At 35.0% G+C, this 27,322-nt stretch overlaps 3 protein-coding genes across 3 annotated transcripts in view; all 3 read left to right on the top strand.

Moving 5' to 3' along the window:
* LOC145307099 (zinc finger matrin-type protein 3-like) overlaps positions 1 to 2,999 on the top strand; it is a 28,159-nt gene extending 25,160 nt beyond the window's left edge. The window contains exons 10-11 of the mRNA XM_080149434.1: positions 539 to 624; positions 2,474 to 2,999. Of these exons, the coding sequence (XP_080005560.1) occupies positions 539 to 624; positions 2,474 to 2,503 (116 nt within the window). The 3' untranslated portion in view covers positions 2,504 to 2,999. The remainder of the gene's footprint in view (positions 1 to 538; positions 625 to 2,473) is intronic.
* A 6,635-nt stretch (positions 3,000 to 9,634) lies between these two features.
* Positions 9,635 to 11,622, top strand: LOC145307245 (uncharacterized). The gene is made up of 2 exons (XM_080149618.1): positions 9,635 to 10,722; positions 11,399 to 11,622. The coding sequence occupies exons 1-2, from the start codon at positions 9,967 to 9,969 to the stop codon at positions 11,483 to 11,485; spliced, it is 843 nt and encodes a 280-aa protein (XP_080005744.1). The 5' UTR covers positions 9,635 to 9,966; the 3' UTR covers positions 11,486 to 11,622.
* A 5,589-nt stretch (positions 11,623 to 17,211) lies between these two features.
* Positions 17,212 to 22,800, top strand: LOC145306801 (uncharacterized). Its single transcript, XM_080149097.1, has 3 exons — positions 17,212 to 17,269; positions 17,631 to 17,698; positions 18,359 to 22,800. Exons 2-3 carry the CDS (start codon positions 17,691 to 17,693, stop codon positions 20,250 to 20,252), a joined length of 1,902 nt encoding a protein of 633 aa, XP_080005223.1. The 5' UTR covers positions 17,212 to 17,269; positions 17,631 to 17,690; the 3' UTR covers positions 20,253 to 22,800.
* Positions 22,801 to 27,322: the final 4,522 nt, after the last annotated feature.

The raw sequence follows: 27,322 nt of genomic DNA, 5'->3' as shown, positions 1-27,322 counted from the left end.
GTGTCATAAGCATAAATTCTAGTGTGCTATGAGCATAAATTGTAATGTGGTATGAGAATGAATTGTAATGCGTCATGAGCATAAATTGTAATGCAGCCGTTTAATGAATTTTACCTGATAGGAGCATTAATTGTAACGCAAAGTGAGAATGAATTGTAACGAGGCTTGAGCATAAATTGAAATGTGGCGTGAGAGTTAAGGGGGGGGGGGAGGGGGGAGTTCTTACACTTTTGTGTAAACAGTGATTATAGGCTTTGTCTTTGGAGTGAGAAGATAGATTATTTTATAAAAAAAAGTTTCCTTTTTGGATGTAGTTTTCCTATTCTAAAAAAAAATTTGGATATTGCCTCCAGGTTCAGTTTCTATAATTTGTAAATACCATTCAAAAAGATGCATATTTTGTTTTTTAAGTTTAGCCCCCCTCCCCCCCCCCCCCCCCAATATTTTTTTTTCATTTTTACCTGTCCAGAGACAACCTAAGTCGGCTTTAATTATGGAATGATGTCATCCATTTTTGTAATGTCGTCTTTAATTATAGGAAGCTATTACTGCGGGGCGTGCAATGTGTCAGCCCCAAGTGAAATACAATTTGTCCAGCATTTCAACAGTAAATCTCACAAGCATGTAAGTAATTAATCTTCAGTTAATATTTCCCTATGACTAACTGACAGAGATGGGTTTTTGAATCAAGAATGCCGCGTTTTTTCGACATTTTTTAGACCTATCGTCTTCGTTCAATCAATCATTATTATGAAAATGCCCTGTAGAATTTAAACAGAGCACAGTTATGGAATCTCGACCACAAAGATTTTTTTATCCAATCTTGACAAGTGAGGTATTTTTGGAAAGAGGAATATACATAGAAAACGCCTATGTAAATTAGAAAATCCACAGAAATCATATTTGCAAGTTATTTGCAAAAATCTGCAATGTTAATTTGCAAAATTAATTTAATGCCTTAAATGACTTATTTAGAAAAAAATCTTTTATGAAATGTGTTTATCTATAAGTTTAGAACATACTTAAGGCAAAACAATTTTCTTTAGTGTTACTTTTTTCACCTTATATATGAAAAAAGCAGTTTCTCACAATTAATGATAAAAAAAGGTATAGGAACAAAAAATATGTTTTTTCTTGATGTAAACACAATAATTGGCATAAAATCTATCATCCTAAATGTAAAAATCAGATATAGACTCCTTTTTAGAGCAAATATAGTGCAAAAAGTAACCAAGACATTTTTGCAAAGTATGAAAATCTAAAGAAAATAGTTCTTTTTGATTTTGATATACATATCAGATAAATGTATATAAAATTAGTGATCAAAAACTATAAAACATGTTATAACTTTTTTCAACCCTATCATTGATTAAAATGCACTTTTAGGTTTACTCATTACCAAAGTTGCACATAAAAACTCTTTTTATTAAGTTATTAAACAAAATAAATTCAAATCAACAATTGGGCGTTTTTTATAATGCAGTAGACCATTTTGTAGTTGTTTTTTTGGCATTTATTTTGTTTAATTTCTACATAAAAAGAGTTTTTATGCACTACTTCGGTAATTCTTAAACCTAACAGTGCAATTTAATCAATGACAGTGTTGAAAAAACTTATAACATGTTTTATAGTTTTTGATCACTAATTTTATATACATTTATCTGATATGTATATCAAAAGCAAAAATAACTATTTTCTTTAGATTTTCATACTTTGCAAAAATGTCTTGGTTACTTTTTGCACTATATTGACTCTAAAAAGGATTCTATATCTGATTTTTACATTTAGGATGATAAATTTTATGCCAATTATTGTGTTTACATCAAGAAAAAAACATATTTTTTGTTCCTATACCTTTTTTTATCATAAAATGTGAGAAACTGCTTTTTTCATATATAAGGTGAAAAAAGTAACACTAAAGAAAATTTTTTGCCTTAAGTATGTTCTAAACTTATAGATAAACACATTTCATAAAAGATTTTTTTCTAAATAAGTCATTTAAGGCATTTAATTAATTTTGCAAATTAACATTGCAGATTTTTGCAAATAACTTGCAAATATGATTTCTGCAGATTTTCTAATTTACATAGGCGTTTTCTATGTATATTCCTCTTTCCAAAAATACCTCACTTGTCAAGATTGGATAAAAAAATCTTTGTGGTCGAGATTCCATAACTGTGAGAGTATACAACTATTTATTTAATTATTTTGCTTTTGAGGAAAGCTAAAACGGGGCTAAAATATGACAAAACCCGCAACTTTGTTTAGTTCACATGAACCACATTTTTTATTCGTCGCTTTAACAACTTTGGGGACTTTAGTGAGTTTTGATTGGTTAGTTCATTAAGTTTAGTGTTCAAACGTTTCAAATTAAGTTACACAGGGTGTAACTTTGTGTGTCATCATTGGAGATATACATCAATTTATCGGCCATTGTCTCATTCCTTTAGATCATTCTTGTTATTTTATTTAGAAAGAGTTGCTACAGAAGACCAGACGTTGAAGAAAACAATCCCAGAATAGTTATTTATTACATCGTATTATAGACAGCTTTCCACAGATATCAAAATAAAGATTGTAAGTTTGAAACTAGTTTTAAAAGGGGCCGAAACTTCGGTTTAACAAAACTGGTTTAATTTTATGATTTTTAGTTTAATGTTCATGGAATATTGTCTGTAATACGATGCTCTATATGATTTTCTCGTATTCATTCGAATCCGGTGGATAGGAACTGATTCTCATCCATACGAAAAAACTATGTCTAGCATCGTAGTATATCCAGCTTTCTACGAATATAAAAATGTAAAATCATAAGATTAAAACTATTTTTTTTAGCCCCGAGGTGCCGAAGGAAAGCCGTTTATAATAGGATGAAAGAAATAACTATTCCAGTATGGCTTAGAACCGGTTCTAATCTAGCGGATATTGTTCGGTTTCAAAGCCATACTTGAATATTAGTTTTGAAAACTACTTGGTAGAAAATAAAGATCATTTAGATATTTTAGTACTATTTTTAGTGAAGCTACTCAATAATTCACTTTGTTTGTCCTGGATTATTAGTGTTTATTATTAGTATGGATTATTAGTATGTCTAATATCCGCTGGATCAGAACCAGTTCTAAGCCATACTGAAAAATCATGTATCGTATCGAATTACATCCAGCTTTCTACGAATATAAAAATGTACAATTATAAGATTAAAAACAGTTTTGTTAGACCGTGCCTTTGGCATCTCGAAACTAGCAATCTGGTTTTAATCTTATAATTTTACATTTTTTATCCGCGGAAAGCTATTTTCAAAAAAGGATCAAAAGGCAAGGCTTCAAACTATAGACCAGTTTCGTTAACAAGTGTGGCCTGTAAACTGCTGGAAAGTATCATCAGAGATAAAATAACTGAACATCTTATAAGAAACAAACTTATCAACACTTCTCAACATGGATTTACAAAGAACAGGTCCTGTCAAACTAATCTGCTTGAATTCATGGATTTTATCACAAAATGTATAGATCAAGGGGACACAGGTCTCCTTAGCAAAACCTTAGATTAAAAAAAATCTCGAAAGAAACGGACAACAGGGCCTTCAAATAGGGTACAGCGGTGGTCAGAATCCGTTGGAGATTAAATCTTAGCTGCTCCTTCTTGCCAGATATTGCAATTTGAAGTTTTGTGGTAAAAATGCCTATAATTACAAGAATTCCAAGGATATATGCATAAGTGAACACCTTAATTCATCAAATAAAAAAGGCAAGTTTAACATTTGAGGAGTTTAGATATATCTTCATTTGTAAGCTACACACTTCATCCCTATTTAGAACAATTTTTACTACTATAAATGATGTTTTTAACTTCAATAAGAGTAATAAATAAGGTACTATAAGCTTAAAGAGGTTTGCCCAATTTACAACTTTATCCTAAAGGCTGTTACCCTGGAAAAAACTTAAGTTTAAGTTTACATATGGCCCAAGTTACTTTTAGTAATTCTGCTTCCCCTCCCCCCCCCCCATACTCTCATAAACTACCAAATTTAGGGTGGAGGGGGGGGGGGGAGCATAGTAATACTATTATGTGTTTCTCAAAAACTAATTGAAGTATAGTGGGAAAAATTTTTATGTAAGGTTTTTATGCCAAAATTTTGTAGAAATTATGTTGACCACCTTCTCTCACCCTCCCCCTCGTCCTGACATAATTAGGGGGGGGGGGGTGACAGAAGATCATTCCAATGTGTTTTAAGAAAATATTAGTGATACATATAAAGCTTTTGGATTTGTATTATTGTGGGACCCAAAGCACTTTTACATATATTGCTGACCTCTTCCCCTCCCCTCATAAATCAAAAACATAACATTTTGTAAAGAGAGAATGGTTGGGTTGCAGTTGAAAGGTTACTACTATGGTGTGTTACTAAGAAACCACTAGAATTGTAGCAGCAAAGCAAATATGCTTTGTTACGTCAAAAGTAATTTTAACAAATTTTGCTGAATTCTCCTTCCAAGCCCCCTTTCCCTCCCTATTGCATTACAATCTCCCCCCTTCCCCTCCCTCCAAATAAGTAATAGAAGGGAGTATAGCAATACCCTTGTGATTTACTTGTAGATTACTCAAGATATAGAGTGCTTTTGGATTTAAACTTTAGTAGGTCCATAATTACTTCATAATTGAACAAATATTGCTGACCTTTATAAAATCAAATATACCCTGAATATCTCCAGAGGTTTCTAATAATATACAATATTATTTACCTATGCCACTAGCCACTACTTCCAACAGATAGAGGGGGGGGGGAAATACAGCAATATTTGTAAAAGTAACTAATATCCCAAAAAAGCCTAAATCCAAAGTTTGCTTAACATAATTCAGTGATTTTAAAGTAACACAAGAATATTTTCCATATCCACTGCCCCCCTCCTAATAATTTGTGGTCTAAGAAGGAAGGAGTGGGTTGGTTGCAGCAATATTTGCAAGAGATTTTGATGGCTACTAAAGTTTAAGTACTAAAGCTTATATTTCCAGAAACTTTGGGCCTAAGAATCTTACATATAATGTTTTCTTTCAATACTTCAAGTAGTTTTGAGTAAAACATAATACTATTACTTTGCCCTCCCCCCTAAAATTTATGGGTTGCAAGAGGGGGTTGAAGGGGGGGGGGGGGGTTGAGAGTATTTTAAATATTAACTTCAGCAATATGTAAACTAAAACTGAGGTTTTCTTTACTGGTTCCAGGGTAACAGCCTCTAGCTTAAAGTTGTAAACAGAACAATGTACCTTTTTCATTAATTAAATAATTTCTTTAAAGAAACAAAATTTTCTAAATGGGGAAGGGACTGTGTAGTTTACATATGCAGAGACATATAAACTCCTCAAATGTTAAACTCACCCATTTTATTTGATGAATTAAGGTGTTTTCTTATGCATATTTCCTTGGAATTCTTGGAATTTTATGCATTTTTACCACAAAACTTCAAATTGCAATATCTGGCAAGAAGGAGCAGCTAAGATTTAATCTCCAACGGATTCTGACCACCACTGTACCCTATTTGAAGGCCCTGTTGTCGGTTTCTTTCGAGATTTTTTTTAATCTAAGGTTTTTCTAAGGAGACCTGTGGGTACCCAGTAGATGTCATTTATCTGGACTTCAGCAAAGCTTTTGACAAAATTTCCCACTCCAAGTTGGCACTGAAACTCAAAGCTCATGGCATACGTGGTAAGCTGTTAAGCTGGATAACAGACTGGTTAACAAATCGATCACAATGGGTCTGTGTTAATGGCTCTAATTCAAAAGAAACAGAGGTAGGCTCAGGTGTACCACAAGGATCAGTACTGGGACCATTGTTATTTGTCATTTTTATAAATGACCTGGATGATTGTGTTAAACTGATTATTGATTTGATCAAAAAATTCGCTGATGACACAAAGGCTGGTAAATGTATCAAAAATAAAAAAAATACCCAGGAACTTCAAGATGGATTAAATAAACTTTATGAATGGAGTGAAAAGTGGTCTATGGCTTTTAACATTAAAAAATGTAAAGTTATGCATTTTGGAAGAAACAACCCCAAAACTAAATATTTTATAAATGGAGAAGAATTGGAAGAAGATGAATATGAGAGAGACATTGGCGTTAAAATATCATCTGATCTAAAACCATCAAAGCATTGTCAAGAAGCTGCAAACAGAGCAAGAGTTGTATTAGGCCAAATTTCTCGATGTTTTCATTACAGAGATAAAGTAGTGTTCTTGAGGTTGTATAAACAATATGTCCGCCCACACATGGAATTCTCAAGTGTAGCCTGGTCCCCCTGGCAGGTCAATGATATATCTGTTTTAGAAGAAGTACAAGTTAAAGCTGTCAAAATGATTTCTGGACTTCAAGGTAAAGATTATGTTGAAAAACTGAAAGAGCTTGGTCTTTGGAGTCTAGAAAAAAGGAGACTTATGTTCGATCTTATTCAGATGCACAAGTTAATCACAAATATTGGACATGTCAAGTGTAATTATAGGCACCCTGAAATAAACCCAGAAAGAACAGTCACAAGATCACAAACAGACTCTTTAAACATAATAAAAGAGAGATCTAACCTAGAAACTAGAAAAAACTTTTTCACAGTGAGAACGGCAGATATTTGGAACTCATTACCAAGTGACATAAAAAGTATCAGACAAGTGACAAAATTTAAAAAAAGACTAGTTCAGTGGATGAGCGAGAAAAAATTAACCAGCAGAGACTGAATTCTTCATCATGGCTTTACGAGCTTACCGAAGAAAACACATACAAGTAATCAAGTAAGTAAGAAAAATACATGGTAGAAAATAAAGATTCCCTGAAAAATCAATATTTTAGTTTTGTTTAGCGACGCTACTTTATAATTCACTTTGTATGTCTGTCCGTCTGGAACGCTATGGTTAAAATATGATTTTCTCCGTTGCTTATTAAAGATAGAGAGCTGAATTTTTTACTGAAGATTCTTATATATTATTGTGCATGCATCTAATCTATATATTATTTGGGCATAGTAGCTTTCGTGGCAACGCCTCTTAAGGAGCCTTTTTTCGAATTTTCACAGTAGTTTTTTCCCTATTTCTATCCAATAAAAACTAATGTGAACGCCCCTTAAGAGGCGTTCCCACGTAAGGGCCCATTGTTTTGATTGTATGTCTGACAAAAATGCTTCAAAAAACTTTATTTTTTAAGATTTCATGTTTTTGCATATTCTCTTTCTTGTTATATGAACTAAACATCTCTATAACTCACTTTGTCTGTATGTCCATTCCATATTGCTTATGTGCTTCGCTACTTATGGATGTTGTCATCCTTGTTTTCATATGTTTTGTGTTATAAGTTAAAAATAAAAATATTAAATTCTTGTTTATTTGTGTTTTTAGTTATTTAATACGCAAAACGTGTTTTATAAAGCTTATGTAACTTAATTTACTTTGTCTGTCTGTCTGTCTGTCTGTTTGTCTGTCTGACTGTCAATTAATAAAGTATTTCAATGTCCGTACTTCAATTTGAAATACTTTTCATGCAAGAAGATTTCAAGCAGTTCAGTAGAGGGGGGGGGGGGGGGGTAATGCAACCATCTCGTAATAAATGCGCAAATTGCACTTGGAATCCGAATTTCGTTAAGAAACTTGGCACGAGTAATCCTTGGTAGGTATATTTTCCCAAAATCTAACAAAAAGTTGGAAAAGTAACAGCTCAGCCGTAAAGCCATTTTATGGCTATTTTCAGGGCAAATCCGTAACAAGCCTTATCTTCACATAATACTCTTTGCCGCTCACAGACGTTTTCAACCGGTTCTAGCCAGTAGTTGCTGGTAGTAGAAATCTAAAAAAATATTTTTGGTATCATTTCACATGAGTTAAAGAAAAATATGTTTCAAAAAGTTAATCCCTACGTAATTAACACTTACTTTTCCATCTTTTCGTTAGATTTTGGAAAAATATACCTACCAAGGATTACTCATGCCAAGTTTCATAACGAAATTCGGATTCTAAGTGCTATTTGCGCATTTATTACGAGATGGTGGCATTAACCCCCCCCCCCCCCATTGAAATCAATTAAGCTTCAGTAAAAAAGTAAAACTTTACTACTTTTCATATCAGAACAATTAATCATGGCTCAACAGCGTAGCACATCCGCTCGTCGTCGGGGAGGTGGTAGACTTAACACCGCGTCATAACTTAAGACTTAAGAAATGGTTTCTACTGCTGTTATGTCAGTTGCGAGAAATAATAGTTAGAGTGGGGGAGGATGCCTTAGCACAAAAAAGGCGCAACTCATTACCATGCACAGTTAGGACTTCCAGACAAAGGCCGTGCAATCAAAGGGTTGGTTGTCTGTTGTGTATTTGGTTTTCTTGTAGTTATCCTGGGTTGTTGGACCTTACGTTATTAAGTGTTATGGACAGCAGTCTTGTCTGTGTGAGGTAATTGATTGGTATAACAAGGATGACAACATCCATAAACGCGAAGCTCTGAAACGGTAGGACAGACGAACATTAACTCTTATAGTGTCAGAACTGAATATACAAAATATAAATATATAAGTTTTGACAAAATTATACGTAAATTTGTTGCAAAACTTCTTATATGCAGAATTCTGTTTAAGGACATACTGACATCTTTTTGAATCAGTTCTCCAAATATCAGATGATTATCATATAAAAAATTGCTGTTAAAAAAGTTAAAAATACAGACATTCTGGTAACGATTATATAGATACTATGCTTTCTGAATCGTACTTAACTACTACAGGAATCATCATGCGAAGTTTGAAATTGATAGGACAAGTGTAACATGCCTAAATTAACAAAAAAGACTATCAGTTTTGTACGGACCGACCCTAATTATAGAAAAGCTTCGCTTTTAAAAATATTTTAGCTTTGTTTCATAACTTAAAAGGCAAATACAATAACCATTCCATACATGTCACAGACAAATTAAATTAAAAGTAGCTGGAAAACAAATAAGATGATACGAAGTAAACAAAATTTAAAATCTAAATATTCTTATTTTAAAAATCATGATTTACATATTAATCAGTTTTTACGATAAAACAAAGTATAATAATAAAGCATTGTGGGTAATCACTCTGATCTGTTCACCAAAGCCGTTCTAGTCTGAAAATAATGGTTATAACCAAAATAATATTAGAATTCATATTAGGTAATATATATAAGATATATATTAACAGATAGATGTTATAATTATTGTCAAAGATTAAAGATCAATAAAAGAGAAGAAATAGACTGATAATTGGTGAAAGCCAAAATGTCATTATTAAGTCAATTTTAAAATGTAAGCCATTTAGTCTACATAAACTTATGAAATATTGATATAAAAAGTTGGATCTACTGCAGTTCACGGTAAAATATTGCTGGTAACAAATATTGCCAAAAATCTATGAATTTTAAAGGCTGCTAGCTGCCAAACGGCTGAACGTACAGATCATGCCCGCACATTGTTTTAAGCGGCATAAAAAGGCCTACAAATAATCTGGAATAGCCATAAATTAACAATGCAACAATGCATAATTATCTCGCAGTGCAGAGAAATGCGCAAAAAAGGCCTATTTTATGCGTTTTTTCTGCAGTGAAGCTTTCCCTGTGCATCATTGGATCTTGGCTATGTGATGTATAGTCCCTTTCTTCCTGAGTTTAAGAGCAATACATGTATTTTATAGTTTAGCTTTTAGTTCTGGTATCCACGGTTTCGGAGCAAGTCATTGCTCTGCAACAGGATACGAACATAAAGTGAACAGTTGTCTTAATATTAATGTTATTATTGTATGTTAACCTTGTATTGAATTAATACACTTTATAAGAATATTTAGCTGTTTGTTCTTGCTATTACTATACGTCATTTTGGCGCAGTAGTGTAGTACGAATCTATAGCTCAGATTTTCTTTTAATTGTATTATTTCTTTTCTTTTTAGTTTGTTCAGGTATTTTTTGTGTTGGAACGATGGGATTGACCATTGAAGAGTGGAGGAAGTTGTCTCAGGATGAGAAGGATTTGCATTTGATTAATGAGATCCATGCTCTTGGGACTAGAATTGATAATGTGACGACAGAGCTGGGTGGACGTATTGATAATGTGGCAGCGGAGCTAGGTGGGCGTATAGCGCCGCTAGAGACGAAAATTCAAGAGTTGACGGATAATGTTGATACTAATGTTGCTGCGGTTACTGGACTGGCTACTCGGATGGACGATTTGGAAGATCGTCTTAATAAGGTGGTGGAGCCTAGTGTTGATAATGATATCAAGACTGAGAATGTGACCGTTGTGAATGAGTTTATGACTGGTCAGCAGCGTATTCTTGAAAAGATTGCCCAGCAGAATAGTTTGAATGACCAGCAGAATGGTTCGAATACCCAGCAGATTGGGTCGAATAATCAGCAGTATACCCAGCAGAATGGGTCGAATAACCAGCAGAATGGTTTAAATAACTCTATGCCGTGGCAGAGGACGGCTGGTGGATCTGGAGGATTTGGAGGATCAGAAGAGAAGCCTAAGTTGTTTGCTGGTGGTTCTCGGCCTATTTTTGGTGGTATGCAGGGAAATGAAGATAAGATCATAAAACTTTGGGAATTGTCTAGAGTTGATGCTGTGGATAATATCTATAATGGAGTTCTCATGTGGTGGCCAGCCCTTTCTGAGGTTGATGCGGAGGATTTTAATACGCTCAATTTTTTTGAAGCCGGACTGAGTGATTCGCAGGTTAGTTGGTGTAAATCTCTTGTTTATGTACCAGATAGATCTCTGTATGTTTCGCAGGGGGAGGAGAATGTGCATAGGTACAATGAAACGTGTGCTAAACTTGATGATCAGTTCAGAAAAAATGCGCCTGAATTTGCAGTTGACGATGATGTGATTTTCTTTGATGATTATTTGGAGAGATTTTGGATGACTACTAGACGTTATCATATGACTAATCATCAAGTGTGTAAGGAAATTTTGTTTGATAAATGTGTGGGTGTAAGAACCGCTTGTGGTTATACACTAAAACCTGCTGATATGGAGAATAGACAATTAACATTAAAGGGGTATTTGTGTAAGATGCGGGAGACATTTTTACCACCCGACATGAAAAATGTGTGTAAAGATGCGTATTTGAGTGTTAAGCAACATGAGAATGATAAGATTGATGCATTTTTTGATAAGATACTATCCTTCTGGAAACGTGCGTATCCAAAACCAACAGATGATATGTTTATGGATTTCTATTCTCAAGTGTGTAATGTGGTTTTATCTCCACTTTTGGCTAATCAGATGCGTCAATTTGCATTGGATTTGGAACGTGACGGACAAGTGCGAATGATAACGAAGTTTCGGACAGAGTTAATAGTTAAAGCACAATTGATTGTTAAAGGGCTACAATTTAATCAAATTTCAGGGTCAATGGCTAGAGGATGTACAACAAACCAGATGGCTTTGGCTAAGACGATGGTTGGTGGCGTTGGTTCCAAGTCAAATCCTGTAACTATTGATCAGGTTAGTGATGAAGATAATTTGTCATTTGAAATAAATCAATGTGAAATTGATTTAGCCGATGAATTTGGTGGACCAGCTGAACTTATTCCTTTAATTGGCGCAATTCAAGGTGGATTTATTTGTTATTATTGCAACAAAAAGGGTCACATGATGAGGGATTGTTTTGATATTAGAGATAAAAAGTTGCCTAATCCTAAAGGAAAATACTTTTTGCGGTGGGGAAACAAGCCTTTTGTTCCTTATAAGACGGGGCAAAAGAGTTTTAAAAAGAATGAAAATAGTATGGATAAAAAGAAATTGGTTGGTGAAATTGAAGGAGAGGTGAAAGAAGGGGAAGACACGAAGGAAGTGGCACATGTCGATGGTTTAGGGGCAAGCGATTATGAAGACGATCTTGTAGCGGAAGTCGAGGCATGGAATAATGCTATTATAGATGACATTTTATGGTTTTAATGTTTTGAATGTATTATAATCATAAAACCTTATTCCATTTTCTAATTGTTACGCGGCATTGTTTTGATTTATGCGCATTGTAAATAAACAACAACAAAACAAAATTAATGATAAAGAGTGAACGACGCAACTCTAATTTTGTGATAATTTATTTTGATGGTTTATTTTGAATTATGAAAAAATAACATATTGTTTATAAGCCTATATGAAATTATGAGATTATGTTATAATGGAAATCGAAATAATTAATTTAGTTTTGATTATGTTTTGTTGAAATTAAGAAAATTCATTTTTGTTTCAGACTGTTGTGAAGTCTAACAGAGATAAGAATAATAAAAAAGTGAAAATGAAAAACGAATTAGGAATACAATTTTGTAAAATGGCTATTGAAAAATATTAAATTGAATTTTAAATTGAATTAAATTTGATAAAAATATGAAATTAGATATTTGAAAAGTATTAAATTTTGATGAAATGTGGAAAATTGTTTTTAAAGATGAGTCAGTTATTGTGATTTAAAGTATTCGATTTTAAAACAATTATATTGCGATTTAGTGATGTTGATTCAGCAAAATTTTTAATGAAGTTTAGAATTTCATGAAGCAAAATTGTTATAATGCATTAGATATAATCGTGGAGAAGTCTCTTTCTATGAAGGAAGGGAGGGGCTGTCTCTCGGAGCTGTATGCACAAATATGGTGGAGCTGTCTCTTTTGTTGGGAGAGAAAGGGGGAGTGAACATATTTGCAACGAATATTGCACTACCTCTCAGAGTTGGTATGCGCAGATATGGGGGAGCTGTCTCTTTTGTTTGGGAGAGAGGGGGAGTGACCATATTTGCAAGGAAATTTGCACTGTCTCTCAGAGCTGGTATGCGCAATATGGGGCGGTGTATAGAGGTAGCTGAAATGATTATCGGGCGTGGAGCGCGCCATGCGCAAAAAGTTGGGCTGCGCAGAGAAGCAAAGCTGCGCAAGAAAGTGCTCTCAGGTATTGAGATATATAGTTAGTTGAATTTCGACTTTTAAACCTTTTATACATCTCAGTTTAATCTGACAATAATAGTTTTGTTAGGTAATATTTTATTGAATTTAAAAAAAGATTGAACTTATGGTATTTGGAAAGATTAATCTGCTTGGTAATTGATAATGTTTGATTATGTCATATTTCTTAATACAACTTCTTTTATTGTGTTACAAGTTATTGGTTCAGTGAAACATTTATTTATGGAATCTAAAATTATTGTATTTATTTTAGATTGGCTGAGAAGAGTGTTTTTTGGTGGTTGGGAGATACTGACATCATTATTATTTGATGGTGAGTTGTTATGATTTCATGTTGTTACCATTTGATTACCATTATATATATTGCTGTTCGAAAAACAGTCTTGTAAATTTGTTATATATATTAATATCGATATTAATTCTTATGTACAGTGATTTTTCATCAATTGGCATCTAAAATTTTGTAATATTTTAGATTAGTCGATCAATATTAATTCTTATGTACAGTGATTTTTCATCAATTGGCATCTAAAATTTTGTAATATTTTAGATTGGTCGGAGAGAAGTTTACTGATTGTGGATTAACAGTTTGTTGAGTTTCTGTTGGCCGGAGAATTTATGTTGTTGATTGTGGATTAGGAGATATTTTTGGACATTTCTGTGGGTGAATGAAATATTGTAGGTGAGTGAATTGTTTTATTCAGTTTTTTTGTTATTTGTTGTAGACAGATAGATAGTTATTTGATAGACCTTTGGATAGTTACAACCTCATAACTGTTGGTGTGAGTTAGATAGCTGTTTTCTAAGTTTCATGAAGATTCTGAGATGGCGGCTGGAGCGGCTGAAGTCTATGTTCCAACAAAGATCGGTGGCATGGAAATCCTGACGTTAATTGATAGCGGCAATGCAAGAGGTTGCCTGATATCTCAAGTGTTGGCTAGAAAGCTTGATTGTGTGATTGAAGAAACGGATTCGAAGGCCACAGGCGTGCAGGGTTCCAACATCAAGATTGATGGTGTTGTTCGGAATGTTGAATTTCAGATTGGAGGTCACAGTTTTCAAGAAGATTGTTTTGTTATCTCTGGCATGACTGTACCTATGAACCTAGGCAGTTATTGGTTGAATAAAAATAACGTGAAGACGATATTTGCCAAAGACGGCAACAGGATTGAGATGCATGGAATCAGTGTGAAGTTAGTAGCTAAACGGAAAATTGTAGTGAAGAATTTGGTTCATACAATTTTGGAGAAAATGGAGAAAGCAAGAACTACGAAACCTGAGATTAATGTAGCTGAGTTACAAGACCAAAAATGGATTTGTTCATTGAAAAATCGAATAGAAATTCCTGCATTGAGTACAGTGGTGGTAGAAGTTTCAACTAAAGGAAATATGCCTGAAGGACAGTTATGTTATATAGCTCCAAGACAAGGTTACTGTAGCCGAAATAACTTGTTGATAAACGAAGGAATTACTGAGGTGGGAAAGAACGGTAAAATTATGACTAAAATCACGAATTTTGAAGCTGTTAAGAAATCTGTTCCTGCTGGTACTTTGGTTGGAAATTTGTTTGTGGCGGAGAAGATAGCGATGCTGCAAGAGAACAGGGTTAAAGAAGATGTGTCAACAACATTAAAGAAGATTCGTTTTATTAAAGATAAATTGAAGTTGGATAAAGTTCCGTTTTTAAAGGATAATGTTTCTTTGAAAGGAAGGATAGTTGGGTTGTTTTTAAAGAATTTCAAGGCATTATCGATTGATCCTACAGATATTGGATCTTGTACTTTGGAGGAGTATGATATTCAGTTGATTCCTGGAGCTCAACCTTTCAAGAATAGGATGATTAGACTCAATCCTCATCATGCAGAAAAACTAAAAGAACAGATTGATTTATGGTTAGAAACAGATGTGATAGAAGAATGTAATTCACCATTTAATTCTGGAATTTTTGCTGTTAAGAAGAAAGTTGGAAATACTAACGAGGTGAAAGTCCGTTTTGTCCTGGACTACCGCTCATTAAATGAGATAACTGAGAAGATCTGTTACCCTTTGCCTAACATTGGTGAGCTGTTTGACAAACTTGGAGGAAAGAAGATTTTTACGTCTATTGACCTAACTTCAGCATATAATTCAATGCATTTGAAGGAATCTGTCAGGAAATATACAGCATTTTGTTCTAATGGACGGCAATATTGCTTCAAGAGGCTTCCGTTTGGATTGACCAATGCTCCAAGTGCATTTGTAAGTTGATGGATAGAGTAATGGATTTGAGTCCCGAATTGAGGGCATTTTGCCTAGTTTACCTGGACGATGTTCTTGTATATAGTATGACTGAGGAGGAACATCTGGAACATTTGAATATTCTACTACGAACATTCTGTGAAGCAGGCCTCAAGATTAATCTTGGAAAATGTACATTGTTTGCAGAGGAAGTGAAATTTCTGGGTCATATTATAAATAAAGAAGGTATATTTATGGACCAAGCATATATTGAAAAGATTAAGAATTGGCCAGTACCTGAAACAGGTAAAGATATTCAAAGATTTACTGGTTTCATAAATTATTATGGTTCATATTTCAAGAATTTTTCTGATATTACAGCACCATTGAACAAATTTAGAAACAGTAGTAAAATAGAATGGGATGAAAAAAGTATGGAAGCTTTTACAAAGACTAGAGAATTGTTCTGTGAAGAAATAAGTAAATCGTTTCCGGATTGGAGAATGGAGGCTGAACCATTTGTGTTGGATACAGATTGGTCATCTACAGCTATGTCAGCGGTGTTAAGTCAAAAACAAAATGGACAAGAAAAGATGATATCGTGTTGGTCACGTGTTTGTTCAACTCATGAAGCCAATTATGCAGCACATAAAGGAGAATTATGTGCATTAGTAAATGCTGTTGAAAGATTTGAATGTTATTTGAGACACAAGAAGTTTATCGTGAGAACTGATTCAGCTGCACTGAAACATCTATCTACTTGGAGGCAGAACGGATATTTTGTTGGTCTCACCATAAGGTGGATAAATTTTTTATCCACCTTCAGTTATGAGGTTGTACATAGGCAGGGCAAGATGCATACTAATGTTGATATATTGTCACGTACTGCATTAAAGGATAGTAAAGATAGGATATCTAAATTATCGACAGACGAACAAGGAGAGTTAATATTGGATACTGTATATCAATTGGAAGATCCTAAATTATGTCTTATTGCAGGAATTGGAGCAGAGACGGCCAGTCAAATATCATCCAGATTGAAGGCGAGAGAATTTAGTCGTAGCCTGGAGAAGGATCCTGTTTTAGTTGAGGTGAGGAAATTTATTGTAAATAATGTCAAACCTACGTCCAGAGAATTGTCTCAAATGCCTTATCGTGGTAAACAAATATTAAGATTTTTTGAACATCTGAGTTATAAGGATGGTTTAATTATCCTGACTTCACCTATGCGGCTTCAGAAAGAATTTCAATTTATTGAACGGGTAGTGGTACCTATTGGAATGTACAATAAAGTTTTTTTGTTAGCTCATGCAGATGTTACAGCGGGGCATAGGGGTTATTTGGAAACTTTGAGCAGGATTAATCGTCACTTCATTTTTCCCTATGTATCTAAATATGTAGCGGCGGCAGTTGCAAATTGTGTCATTTGTTTGAATAGACGTAAAAAACCTAAACATAATCATAATATAGAATTTTCTCCTTTGGCTGGGGAAGCTATGGCAGAGTTGGCCATAGATGCTTTAGGTCCTTTGAATGAGTGTGAATATAATGGAGTCATTTGTAAGCACATTTTAATAGTAGTTGACAGTTGTACTAGATATGTGTGGTTGTTTGCTATTGAGGATGTTAAAGCTGAAACAATTATTGAATGTTTGAAATTTAATTTATTTTCTGTTTGGGGACTCTGCGAGCGAATTAGGACTGACAATGCACAAAGCTTCAAATCAAAAGTTTTTAAGGAAGTTTGTTTAAGGTTGGGAATTGAACAAATTTTTATCCCTCCAAGATCAGCAAATTCGAATTACAGTGAAAGATACAACCAATCGGTGTATTCGTTTCTTAAGACTGATTTACGTTTTCAAGATGGAGATTGGGCTTATAAACTTAAAGCTACACAATTTTGTATGAACACTTCTTTCAATCGGAGGTTAGGATGTTCCCCATATTTTAAGATGTTCCTAAGAAACCCTAAGCTTCCACTTGATTCATTTGACCCGTTAACACGCTCGAAAATTAAACATATGAATTTTTCAGAGTTATTGGAGTGCCTTGACAAGAATTGGAGGACTGGACAAGAAAGAACTGAGAAGTATTTGCAGGTAGAAAATACAGAAAGGATAGGTAGGCCGGTAGCTATAAATTCCTATTGTTACATTTTTTATGACGTCACAACGATTGGTGTAGCTCGTAAACTCTGCTCGTTATGGGTGGGTCCGTGTTTAGTGACAAAGGCAATTTCTGATAGTTTATTCGAGGTTCAGCCCCTTGAAAAGTGTAGATTGAAAGATAAAGGGGTGAGAATTGTGCCAAGAGATAAAATATATGTTATTGAGAGTACTTTAGACTTGACTCCAGATGAAAGGATTGACTTAGTGATTACAGATGAATGTTTCTCTGTGGATAATACCTTGAAAGTAAACTATGACTTTCCCAATACTTTGAGAAATTTAACTTGTTCAGGCGTTTCTGAAGAGGAGAATAGTTGTGGCGCTAGTCCAGAGGTGGTTGGAAGGCGGAAGGATGGACAGGTAACACCAGAATTTTTGGAGAAATCTTTTTTGGGTGTTGGGTTGTCACAGCAAAGGTCAAATGTATCTCAGAATGTATCTCAGAATAATGAAAATTTAGATGATTTAGTTGAGGATCTTAGTGATACTTTGGAAAGTACTCATATTTCTGATAGTGTAGATTCAAATGATATGACTGACAAAACTAAGTTAGACTCTACATATTCTACTATTAGCAAGGATAGTGTTTTTCATGGGGATTATGCCTCTGATAATAGCTTAGTAGATAACAGTTTGGGTGTAGAGGATGTTAACATGGAATCTGCTAGAGAGTTAGAGTCTCGGATGAGTATTTTAGAGGACACTTTCCCAAAATTGCAAAGTAAAATTGTAAACTTGGAACAACGAAGGGGAAGTGTTAAACGAGGTAGAGATGTTGAGGAGGATGAATTAGATAGATCGTTAGATAATGCAAAATTGCAAAAAATGTCTGAGACTATTCCTGTTAAGGGTCGTCCTAAAGGTTCTACAAATGAAATGCAATTACAAAAATTAGAAGAGGATAGACAAAACAGAGAAAAGGACAGATTAGAACGTTATTCAGTAGCTGATGTAGTAACTAGGAACCTAGCAAAATTGATTAAAAAATAATATTTGTAATAATTTGTATAATATTTGCAGGAGAAGAGATTACCACGAGAACCGTAGAGAGCGTGATGACAAGAGAGGAAGCGGCGGTGGTGATAGACATCGTGGAGATCGTGGAGATCGTGGAGATCGTGGAGATCGTGGAGATCGTGGTATGCGCAAGAGGTCACCGGACGCTTGTAGTTCAAAGAGTGGACGTGTTGGACCAGTACCTGTGAAGAAATCCAAGGATGAAAGAGGAGTCAGGTACTTGGATATTTTGATATTTGTTGTTGTGATGCAGGTTTATTGTTTGATTGTTGTTGGTGGTATGTATACGTCACAGGATCCACGGTTAGCAGCTTATGATTGTTCTCAAATAAGTAATGTTGAACTTAGATCAGCTGCCTGTTTGCATGATAGGATGGAACCGGTCAGATCTGTGGAATTGTTGGGGTTAGCAGAAACCGATTTTATATTGTCAGAAGCCATTAGTTGTGAGGTTAGACTAAAATTGGAGCGCTGGTTTTGCGGTACCGCGAGTCATGTGCACGTACTAGACGTGCCACATGAAAAACAGGTAGAGTTGAGTATGGACGAATGTAGAAGGGTTTTTCATTCTGGCAAGTATCAGCATGATGGAATTAGTTTTAAAGTAAATATAGATTTGCCAACTGTTCACAGTTTCACAGTTAATGGAACATTGTCACCTTTCTGGGATGTTGGTGGTGAAAATATTCAATGCAAGACACTGGGAATATACGCGCACAATATGTGGTTCAATTTAGGTTTTGCTGTTGGGACTTTGCATATTTTAGTAAAAAATACACCCGTTTTGATCAAGGGAAATGTTGTTATGGATTATGATAAAAAGACGATTGTGGCGAATTTTGAAGATAATCATTTGTGGGCAACATCAACTTCTCCATATTTTCCGTATGTAGTACGAAAACCGGCCAGTAATTTTAAGGTAGTTTTTCAAGACACATTCAATTTAACTACTTGGAATGAACAACTTTTTGTTTCTAACTTGGAAAGGAATATTTTGGTTAAAATTATGGGAACAGAGAAACTTACTTTGCAACATCTGGATTTCAACATTTTTGTGACAGAATTAGAGGGTATCAAGTTTTTAGAGGAACCGAAGGCGGCTGTTAGAAGTTATTTTGGGGATTTGTTAAAACAGGAGGCTAGATTTGATTTGAATGCTATGTTTTTGGCTAGTAGAGAAAGAAACGAGAGGATGATGGAACTTTTTAGTATTTCTAGATGTGCTCAAACAGAAGTTAGGTCAAATGTACAGATGCATCATGGGTTCAGAATTATATACCTGGGAGAAATTGCTAAGTATGAAAAGTGTACAGCGGTTGAAATTCCAGTAAAGTTAGGTGTGGATTATGGATGTGCAGTAGGACACTTAATGGTAGATTATAAAGGTGAAACAGTTGGAATACAAGAATATAGTAGAATGATTGTAGCAGTAGAGGATATAAAATTGTTAAATTGTTCGCAAAGTCCGGTATTTTTGAAGTTGACAGCTAATTTGTTCCTTGGGAATCAGGGGCAGGGACTCGAACTTCTGCATATTGCCAATGAAAAATCAGAACACGTGGGACAAAAGATTTTTCTGAACGATGAAAAGGTGTTTATTGCTGATTTTAATAAGACTATTAAATATCAGGGATTAGAGGATTTTGAGGATTTTAATGGACAAGCTTCTAAATTGGATTTTGTTGATCATAAGTTGTCATTTTTCGAACAGGTTACAGGTCCTTGGTTTGGTCTAGAACATTTGTTCAAAGATATATTACCATTGTTTGCCAAGTTTGTTTTGATTGTGTTAATGTTGTTGTTAGGTATAATTCCTATGTTGGTATTGTTGTATTGTTGTTGTTCATGGTGTCATAAAAAAAGATTTACTGAGGAAGAATTTAATGCTAGATCTTAAATTTTTTTATGCTGAAATCTAATTATATTGTATTTTTGCAGTTTGGTTACGGCGGCAACAATGAATCAAAAGTTATTGAGCAATGAAGAAGATGGTCGCCACAAACAATCTGCCAATGAAGGAAATCAAGTCAAACCTGGTCTACCAGTATCTGCATTGATCAGCAATTCTGCATCCCGGCTGGTGTTGGTAATGTCGCGCGTTGAGCTGCCCACGTTGAGTGTGGGCAGGGCGACAAGGAACATATTTTTGAGCAGTGAGGACATGCCACTGGCAGATTTAGCTCGTCTTATTGATAATGAACCAAGGTTTAAGTTGAATTTGATAAACATGTTATCAGTGCAGTTGGAGATGGGAAGATGCATCCACTCCATAGACTGGCCTGTGGACAGGATTCCTGTCTTTACCAGCCAGAATTCGAGATACCTCAACCTGATGGCGGCTGGTGAGCATTCTAAAGCTATAAATAAAAAGTTGGCATGGAACGAGACAACTAGTTTGAATAAGTTGAGTGCGACCATATTTCTCTCTAAGCTTGTTTGCGAAAATTTACCAAGTTTGGTATTGCTTGCTAAGATTGAATACCTGGATGGAGATGAGAGAAAAAGCTGTCAAACGTTGGGCGAATTGTTACCCATAATCAAACATATGGGGGAACTTGAGGATTGGCTTCAACTTTCAAAAATTGACGTCATACCTGCAGATGGTAAAATGAGCCTTCAGACGGTGTTGAGGACGGTGGTGGGTAATAGCGTTGATCCGAGGTTGAAGACGCAGGTTGTGTCAGCTGTCCGGCTCCTGGCACATTGGAAAGATGTCGTGAATAAAGTAAGCTTTATTCTGAAGCAAATGCCATCCACATCTCTGTTAGAGTTACAGAAAGATTGGCTTGATGGAAAGTCTGAACAGGATTTGAGTGCTAAAGTGTTTATTGACTCCATTCAGGTGAATGAATACATGAACTTATCAGTCTACATTCCACGTATTATAAACGTGAATTCGGTGAGTCTAATCACCAGTGGAGAGATGCCTGCTGAGATACGTTATGTTAGATTGGATGGTCAAAGAGACATAATTGATAACCTGGTGAGTGCCACATATGCAGGTAGTCTGATGAATGAGAAAGTAGACGCAAGAATTTTGACCTGGCAAATGCAGATGCGCTGCAAGCGTCTTCGTCCGACTCTAGCCAAGCAGATATTGTTATGTGATCCAAATACCACTTTGGAGAATGTAGTGAAGGAAATCAAAGTGGAGTTGGATGGAAACGTTTATACAAGTTTGCTGACAACCAATATTGAGTGGAAGTTTAATCCTGAACACAAAGTAAATGAGTGGTTCGAGGGTGATTTCAAATTGGTTACTCGGTTTGGGGATCCTGTTTGTGTTCAGATGGATCAGCCCTTAAATCCGAACATTCCTGTTTGTCTGGACCTTGAATTGTCAAATCAGCAATGGCGTGTTGATGAACAAGTGAGGGAGGAAATGAGGTTGGAACACACGCCTGGAATATTGATGATGCTTGATAAATTTGGAGAAGAGGTTAGTCGTAAGCATCAAAAGATTTTGGATAATCAGGAGGAGGTTGATAACGTTGCAACCTCGATTTCGGTTGCGGTTAATAGCGGATTTGAAAGATGTCTTCATATGCTTGGTGATACTGAGGCAAGGATGTCTCAAGACGGCTTGTGTGATGAGACCGCAAAACTTGGAGTGAATGATGAGGAAGCTATTATGCCCATGGATATTGAAGAACCTGGCAAGAAGAGAACATCTGGGAAAAGAAAGTAATAATTATAGTTATGTGTATTAATTCATATTTTATTTTATTTTATGTTTTTAATATTTGTTGAGGCAGTAGTAGTCTCAAAAGTTTAAAATTCATGTTTCATATTAATGCTCTATAATACCATGCTTAAATCTGATGGTTATATGTTAACCAATGTTATTTTTATATCATGTATTTATGATAACTATGTAATTAATGCATTAGGTGTAAATCAATGCATTCTTAAATGATTATATGTTAATCAATGTTTTTTCTTAAAAAAAATATTAAAAAAAGAAAAAAAACACATAAAGAAAAAAGGAAAATATAAAAAAACACAAAAGAGTTCTAAGGAACCAAAATAAATGAAAAAAAAAGTGTTTAAAGATCTGGACTAAAAATAAAAAAAATATATAAAAAAAATATGACAGGTGTCATACCAGATCCACTATTATCTATTTTATAAGCGTTCAACGCTACTTATAATATCTATGATAATTAACATGTAAAAATCTATTGTTATATTTAATCTGAAATATTACAGTTTGAACCCGAGGTTCATGTTTAAGCCAGGGAGAAATGTGATGTATAGTCCCTTTCTTCCTGAGTTTAAGAGCAATACATGTATTTTATAGTTTAGCTTTTAGTTCTGGTATCCACGGTTTCGGAGCAAGTCATTGCTCTGCAACAGGATACGAACATAAAGTGAACAGTTGTCTTAATATTAATGTTATTATTGTATGTTAACCTTGTATTGAATTAATACACTTTATAAGAATATTTAGCTGTTTGTTCTTGCTATTACTATACGTCAGCTATTCCAGATTATTTGTAGGCCTCATATACCGCTTAAAACAATGTGCGGGCATGATCTGTATGTTCAGCCGTTTGGCCGCTAGCAGCCTTTAAAATTCATAGATTTTTGGCAATATTCGTTACCAGCAATATTTTACCGTGAACTGCAGTAGATCCAAAAAGTTTTGTCAGGGTTTTCAGGGAATTTTAAGGGAAGTTTAAGTAGTTTGAATAAAATAAGTAGCCTATGAAAATATATGTATCTGAGATTTAAAGATTTGTATTTCTATGATAATCTATTTCCTACACCAATATTAAAACTGGTATATAATGCTAATTTCCAATCTCATATCAAATATTGTTCAAATATTCTGTCTATGTGTACTAAAACTACACTTGATCCTAATATTAAAATGCTGAAGAAAGCTATAAGATTAGTCTCAAAAGTAAAATATAATGAAAGCACTACACCTCTATTTAAGGAACATAATATCCTTCCAACAATGCAACAAATAGAATATTCATATCTTATGACTATGCATGACTATTTAAATGAAACTCTTTCTCCTTCTTTTTATCCCACCTGTATTAGAAATAATCACCTAAATGGTAACTACAATCTTAGAAATGGTAATGATATTCATATAAGGCCTCATAGATATGAATATCTTAAAAAACATCCAATTTTCAACTTTGGCATCCTTTGGAATAATCTAAGTGATGAGCTTAAATCTATTGAAGATAGAAACCTTTTTGCTAAATCTACCAAGTCTAAACTAATTAATGCCTTGCAATAGCTATTTTTATCTAATAATCTAAAGCTCCAGCTCTGTAAATTTTGTAAATTTTTTATGTTATTTTTATTTTGGCGATACTACCTAGGTTTTATAAGTTTAAAGGGATCCAGGATACCTTTGTTTAATATATTTTGGGCAAAGTAGACAGATCCTTAGTGATCTATTCATGGTTACCCGGGCAGAACTGATAAGGATTTAGGTTGTTTATTGTTTTAGTAATTTGAATTGTGTTTTATATTTTTTTTTGATTTTATGACTATGTTTAATTTTTATGCCCAAATAAATATGTTTATGTTTATTGCAAAAAATACAAAATAACAAAAAGTATTTTATTGATTATTTTAAATCAATATTGTAGGATAGATTATATATTTTAATAAAGGGTTAAGATATCCTTCAGCTTCATGCTAGGTTAGTGCACCTTATTATTTCTTGCATTGTATCATAGACAACTTTCTGCAGATATAAAGTATACAATTATAAAATTATTTTTCGCCCTGAAATACTGAAGGCATAGCTAAAAAAAACTGGTTTTTAATCTTATGATTGTAGAAAACTGGATATATTATGATGCTAGACATAATTTTTCGAATCCACAAGATATTAATCGGTTTCAATGGGATACATGAGAGTAGATTATAAATTTTAAATATAATAAAAGAAAATTTGTACTCACCAATCATAAATAGAATACCAATCATACTCATCATACTCAGGACCTAGGTCACAGATTTTAGAATAAATAAAAACAATTAATTAAAGTGTAACAGTAGTACAAAATATTATAAATATACTATGGTATACACCTAAAGTAGTATATGTCCTTGTTTTATATATTTCCACATAAGAATAAATAAAAATTCAAAATTTACTTACATTAACAACAGAGATTTTTTGAGCTAAAGTTTTTTTAAAATTGACTAAGTAAAATCCTTTTATTTATATAGATAGATGATTTTTTATAATTTTAAAAAAATATTTAGACAAATAAACAAAATTATTTCTTCTAGAATAACATTTATCATGCTAATACAAATATATTATGTATAAATGTACATAGCAAACTTCAAATTTTAAACTTTTCACACTGGATTAATTATGTGTTTTACCTTGAAATTAATCACTAATCCAACTTCCTTTCTTAGCTCCTGAAAAATTATATTAGTTTTACCCTATAAAATGAATGATTTTTTATCTAATCTTCAGTTAGGAGCAGCCCCTTTCATCTACAGGGATTGTTTTTAAAGAATGGAGGGTAGGAGGCTGAAAAATTATCAAAAACGTCCAAAGTCCTAAAAAATAACATGAAATAGCCCTAAACCAACTTAACATTTTAGATATTTACTTAAACAGTAGCTATCAAGATCTGAAAGGGTACATGGCACATTTAACACTAGCAAAAATACAGTGATAGTACTGTCATAAACACAGTGATTTGCTGTCAGAAACACAGTTTTACTGTCAAATTCACACCCGCACTTTTAGTGAGTATGACAAAAATACAGTTATTGCACTGTCATATTCACAGTTTTGCTGTCAATTATTCACCTACATATTGACAAAAATACATCTATCTATAATACAAAGTAGCTTGATGTCTGTCCGTCTGTCTGTCTGTCCCTTAAGATCTCGGTAACCACTGAACCGATCGGATTCTTCTCTTCAGGGAATATACCTACTGGTCCTGTGGTGGTTTTAGGCTATTTTAAGGGGGGTGGGACACCCCCAACCCCCCCCCCCCCCAAAAAAAAAAAAAAAATCCAACCCCCAAAAAATTTTTTTTTTACATTTTTTGTAAAATCTCAGTAACTGCTGATCAAATTGGGCTCTACCCTTCTAGGAATATACCTACTGGTCCTCTGGTGGTTTTAAGCTATTTTCTTGGGGGGTGGGACACCCCAACCCCCCCAAAAATAAAAAAATTCTCCACTTCCAAAATTTTTTTTTAAAATTTTTTTAAAACAAAAACCAGTAATTGGGGTGGGGGAACCCCACTGCAACATGGGGCGAAGCCCCCATGAATACCCCCCCCCAAAAAAAAAAATCAAAATATTTTTTTTTAATTTTAATTTTTGTGTATGCGAACAACCTAGGTCTAATTTTTACGAATTGAAATTTTTGTGTATATGTGGTATCCGCCGAGGATAAATGGCAGACACCGGAGTTCAATTAGATTACGGCAGTGTGACAGACGTGGACACCTTACTATAGAGAAGCTACGCTTCTCTAGCATTCACTAGATAATAATCAACATCTATTTCAGTTGTCACTTTATTGAAGGTTTAAAGGATACTAAAGCTATATACAACAAACATTAACTACATGGATAGGAATAAATAATCATAACATAAAAGCATTGTAATACATATACAATAGTCAGTTTGGGCAATCATGGTCCCCCATCCCTGGAAAGGGTGGGGGGAATTAAGAATACAGTTAACCATAATATAAATACATATGGATTAGGAATAAAGATAGTTAAAGATAAATCATACAGTAAAACATAGATAATTGCAATGGTTAGGTAGATGGCTATCCCTGTCTGGGGCAGGCAGGATAGCCCATGGAGCAGCACAATAGGTAGATAAGCATAGAGGGGTTGAGTGGTAGGTCTGGGTACTAAAGAGGGAAGGTTTGATGATTACTTGTGACAACAACAGTCTGTGTGGGGGTGATTATATCAGGTGAGGGCAGGTTTAGATCCTTTATCCTCAGGGTTGAGGTGGTGCTGATAACTTGGTGGTTGAAGGGGAAGGTTCCGGTGCTTAAGATGGGAGAGGGAGGGGTAACACCCCTCCCTCCATTTGCAGGACAACTGAGAGATGAAATCAGTACCGTTATCTGACATATTTTCAGGTGGCTTTACAATTGTAGAATAACAGGATTTAGCTAGGTGCGTAGCATCACTATAATGTCTTGGTTTCTGCATGGTCCAGAGCTGCCGCATACCACAACTCTCCCCTCGGAAGGCTGGAGGGGGTTGTCTGCACCGCCAGACTTCCGACAGTGGTTGCGGCCTTCAGTGTGTTGTCCTTGTGGAATGGGTCCGCCAGGATACCAGCTGCTGACTGGTGGTGGACTCCAGCCCTCCCCAGGTCGAACGGAATCTACTATATCTGCTGGAGTAGCTGGTCCTGTTGGATGTTCTGGCCGTTGGATGTGTACCTCTGAGGCCACCCTGGCAACCTCCAGGGGTGGCACAGCACATGAGGGGGCTTGGACCAACAGCCGCCTGGTATACACCCCTTCAGGTTTCTCCACTGGGCTGGTGGTCTCCATCGTGTTGGTCACCTTGCTGCTGGCAGGCTGGCTACTGGATGCAGGCGCAGTCTCTTCGCCCTCGGGGCTGGTCAGGTTCATTCGGCTTCCAGGGTCTCTGTCAACGCGGGCAGGTGGTGGTTGCCATACTGTAGGAGCGTTGCCTTCCTCAGGCTCATCCTGGACATTGGCAGGGGGGTGCATGGCAGTCAGACCTGCGGGGTAGGGGACGGTAACAGTCCATCCCTTATGCCGGAGGCTGTCTTGGATCTGCAAGGGTGGCTCCGCTCTAGTTGGCTGGGAGACAGGCCCATCCACGGCCACTGCTGCTGGTAGACTGGAGGCACAAGGCTCCGGATTTCCTCCCCTAGCCTGAAGGGGTCCAGGCACATTGTCTCCATCTTGGGTAGACATAATTGTTGGGGATCCTCTACTTCTATGGTTAGGCTCGG

The sequence above is a fragment of the Acartia tonsa genome, chromosome 15 (assembly GCF_053477335.1).
Source record: "Acartia tonsa isolate MP-2025a chromosome 15, ASM5347733v1, whole genome shotgun sequence".
Classification (NCBI taxonomy): Eukaryota; Metazoa; Arthropoda; class Copepoda; order Calanoida; family Acartiidae; genus Acartia; species Acartia tonsa.
This window is presented reverse-complemented; position numbering and strand designations above follow the sequence as displayed.

Excerpts from the sequence above, each read along its gene's own strand:
- LOC145307245 (XM_080149618.1), top strand. The coding sequence starts at position 9,967 with ATGGGATTGACCATTGAAGAGTGGAGGAAGTTGTCTCAGGATGAGAAG. Across the intron at positions 10,723-11,398 it reads CCGGACTGAGTGATTCGCAG|GGTCAATGGCTAGAGGATGT; the intron begins GTTAGTTGGTGT and ends ATCAAATTTCAG.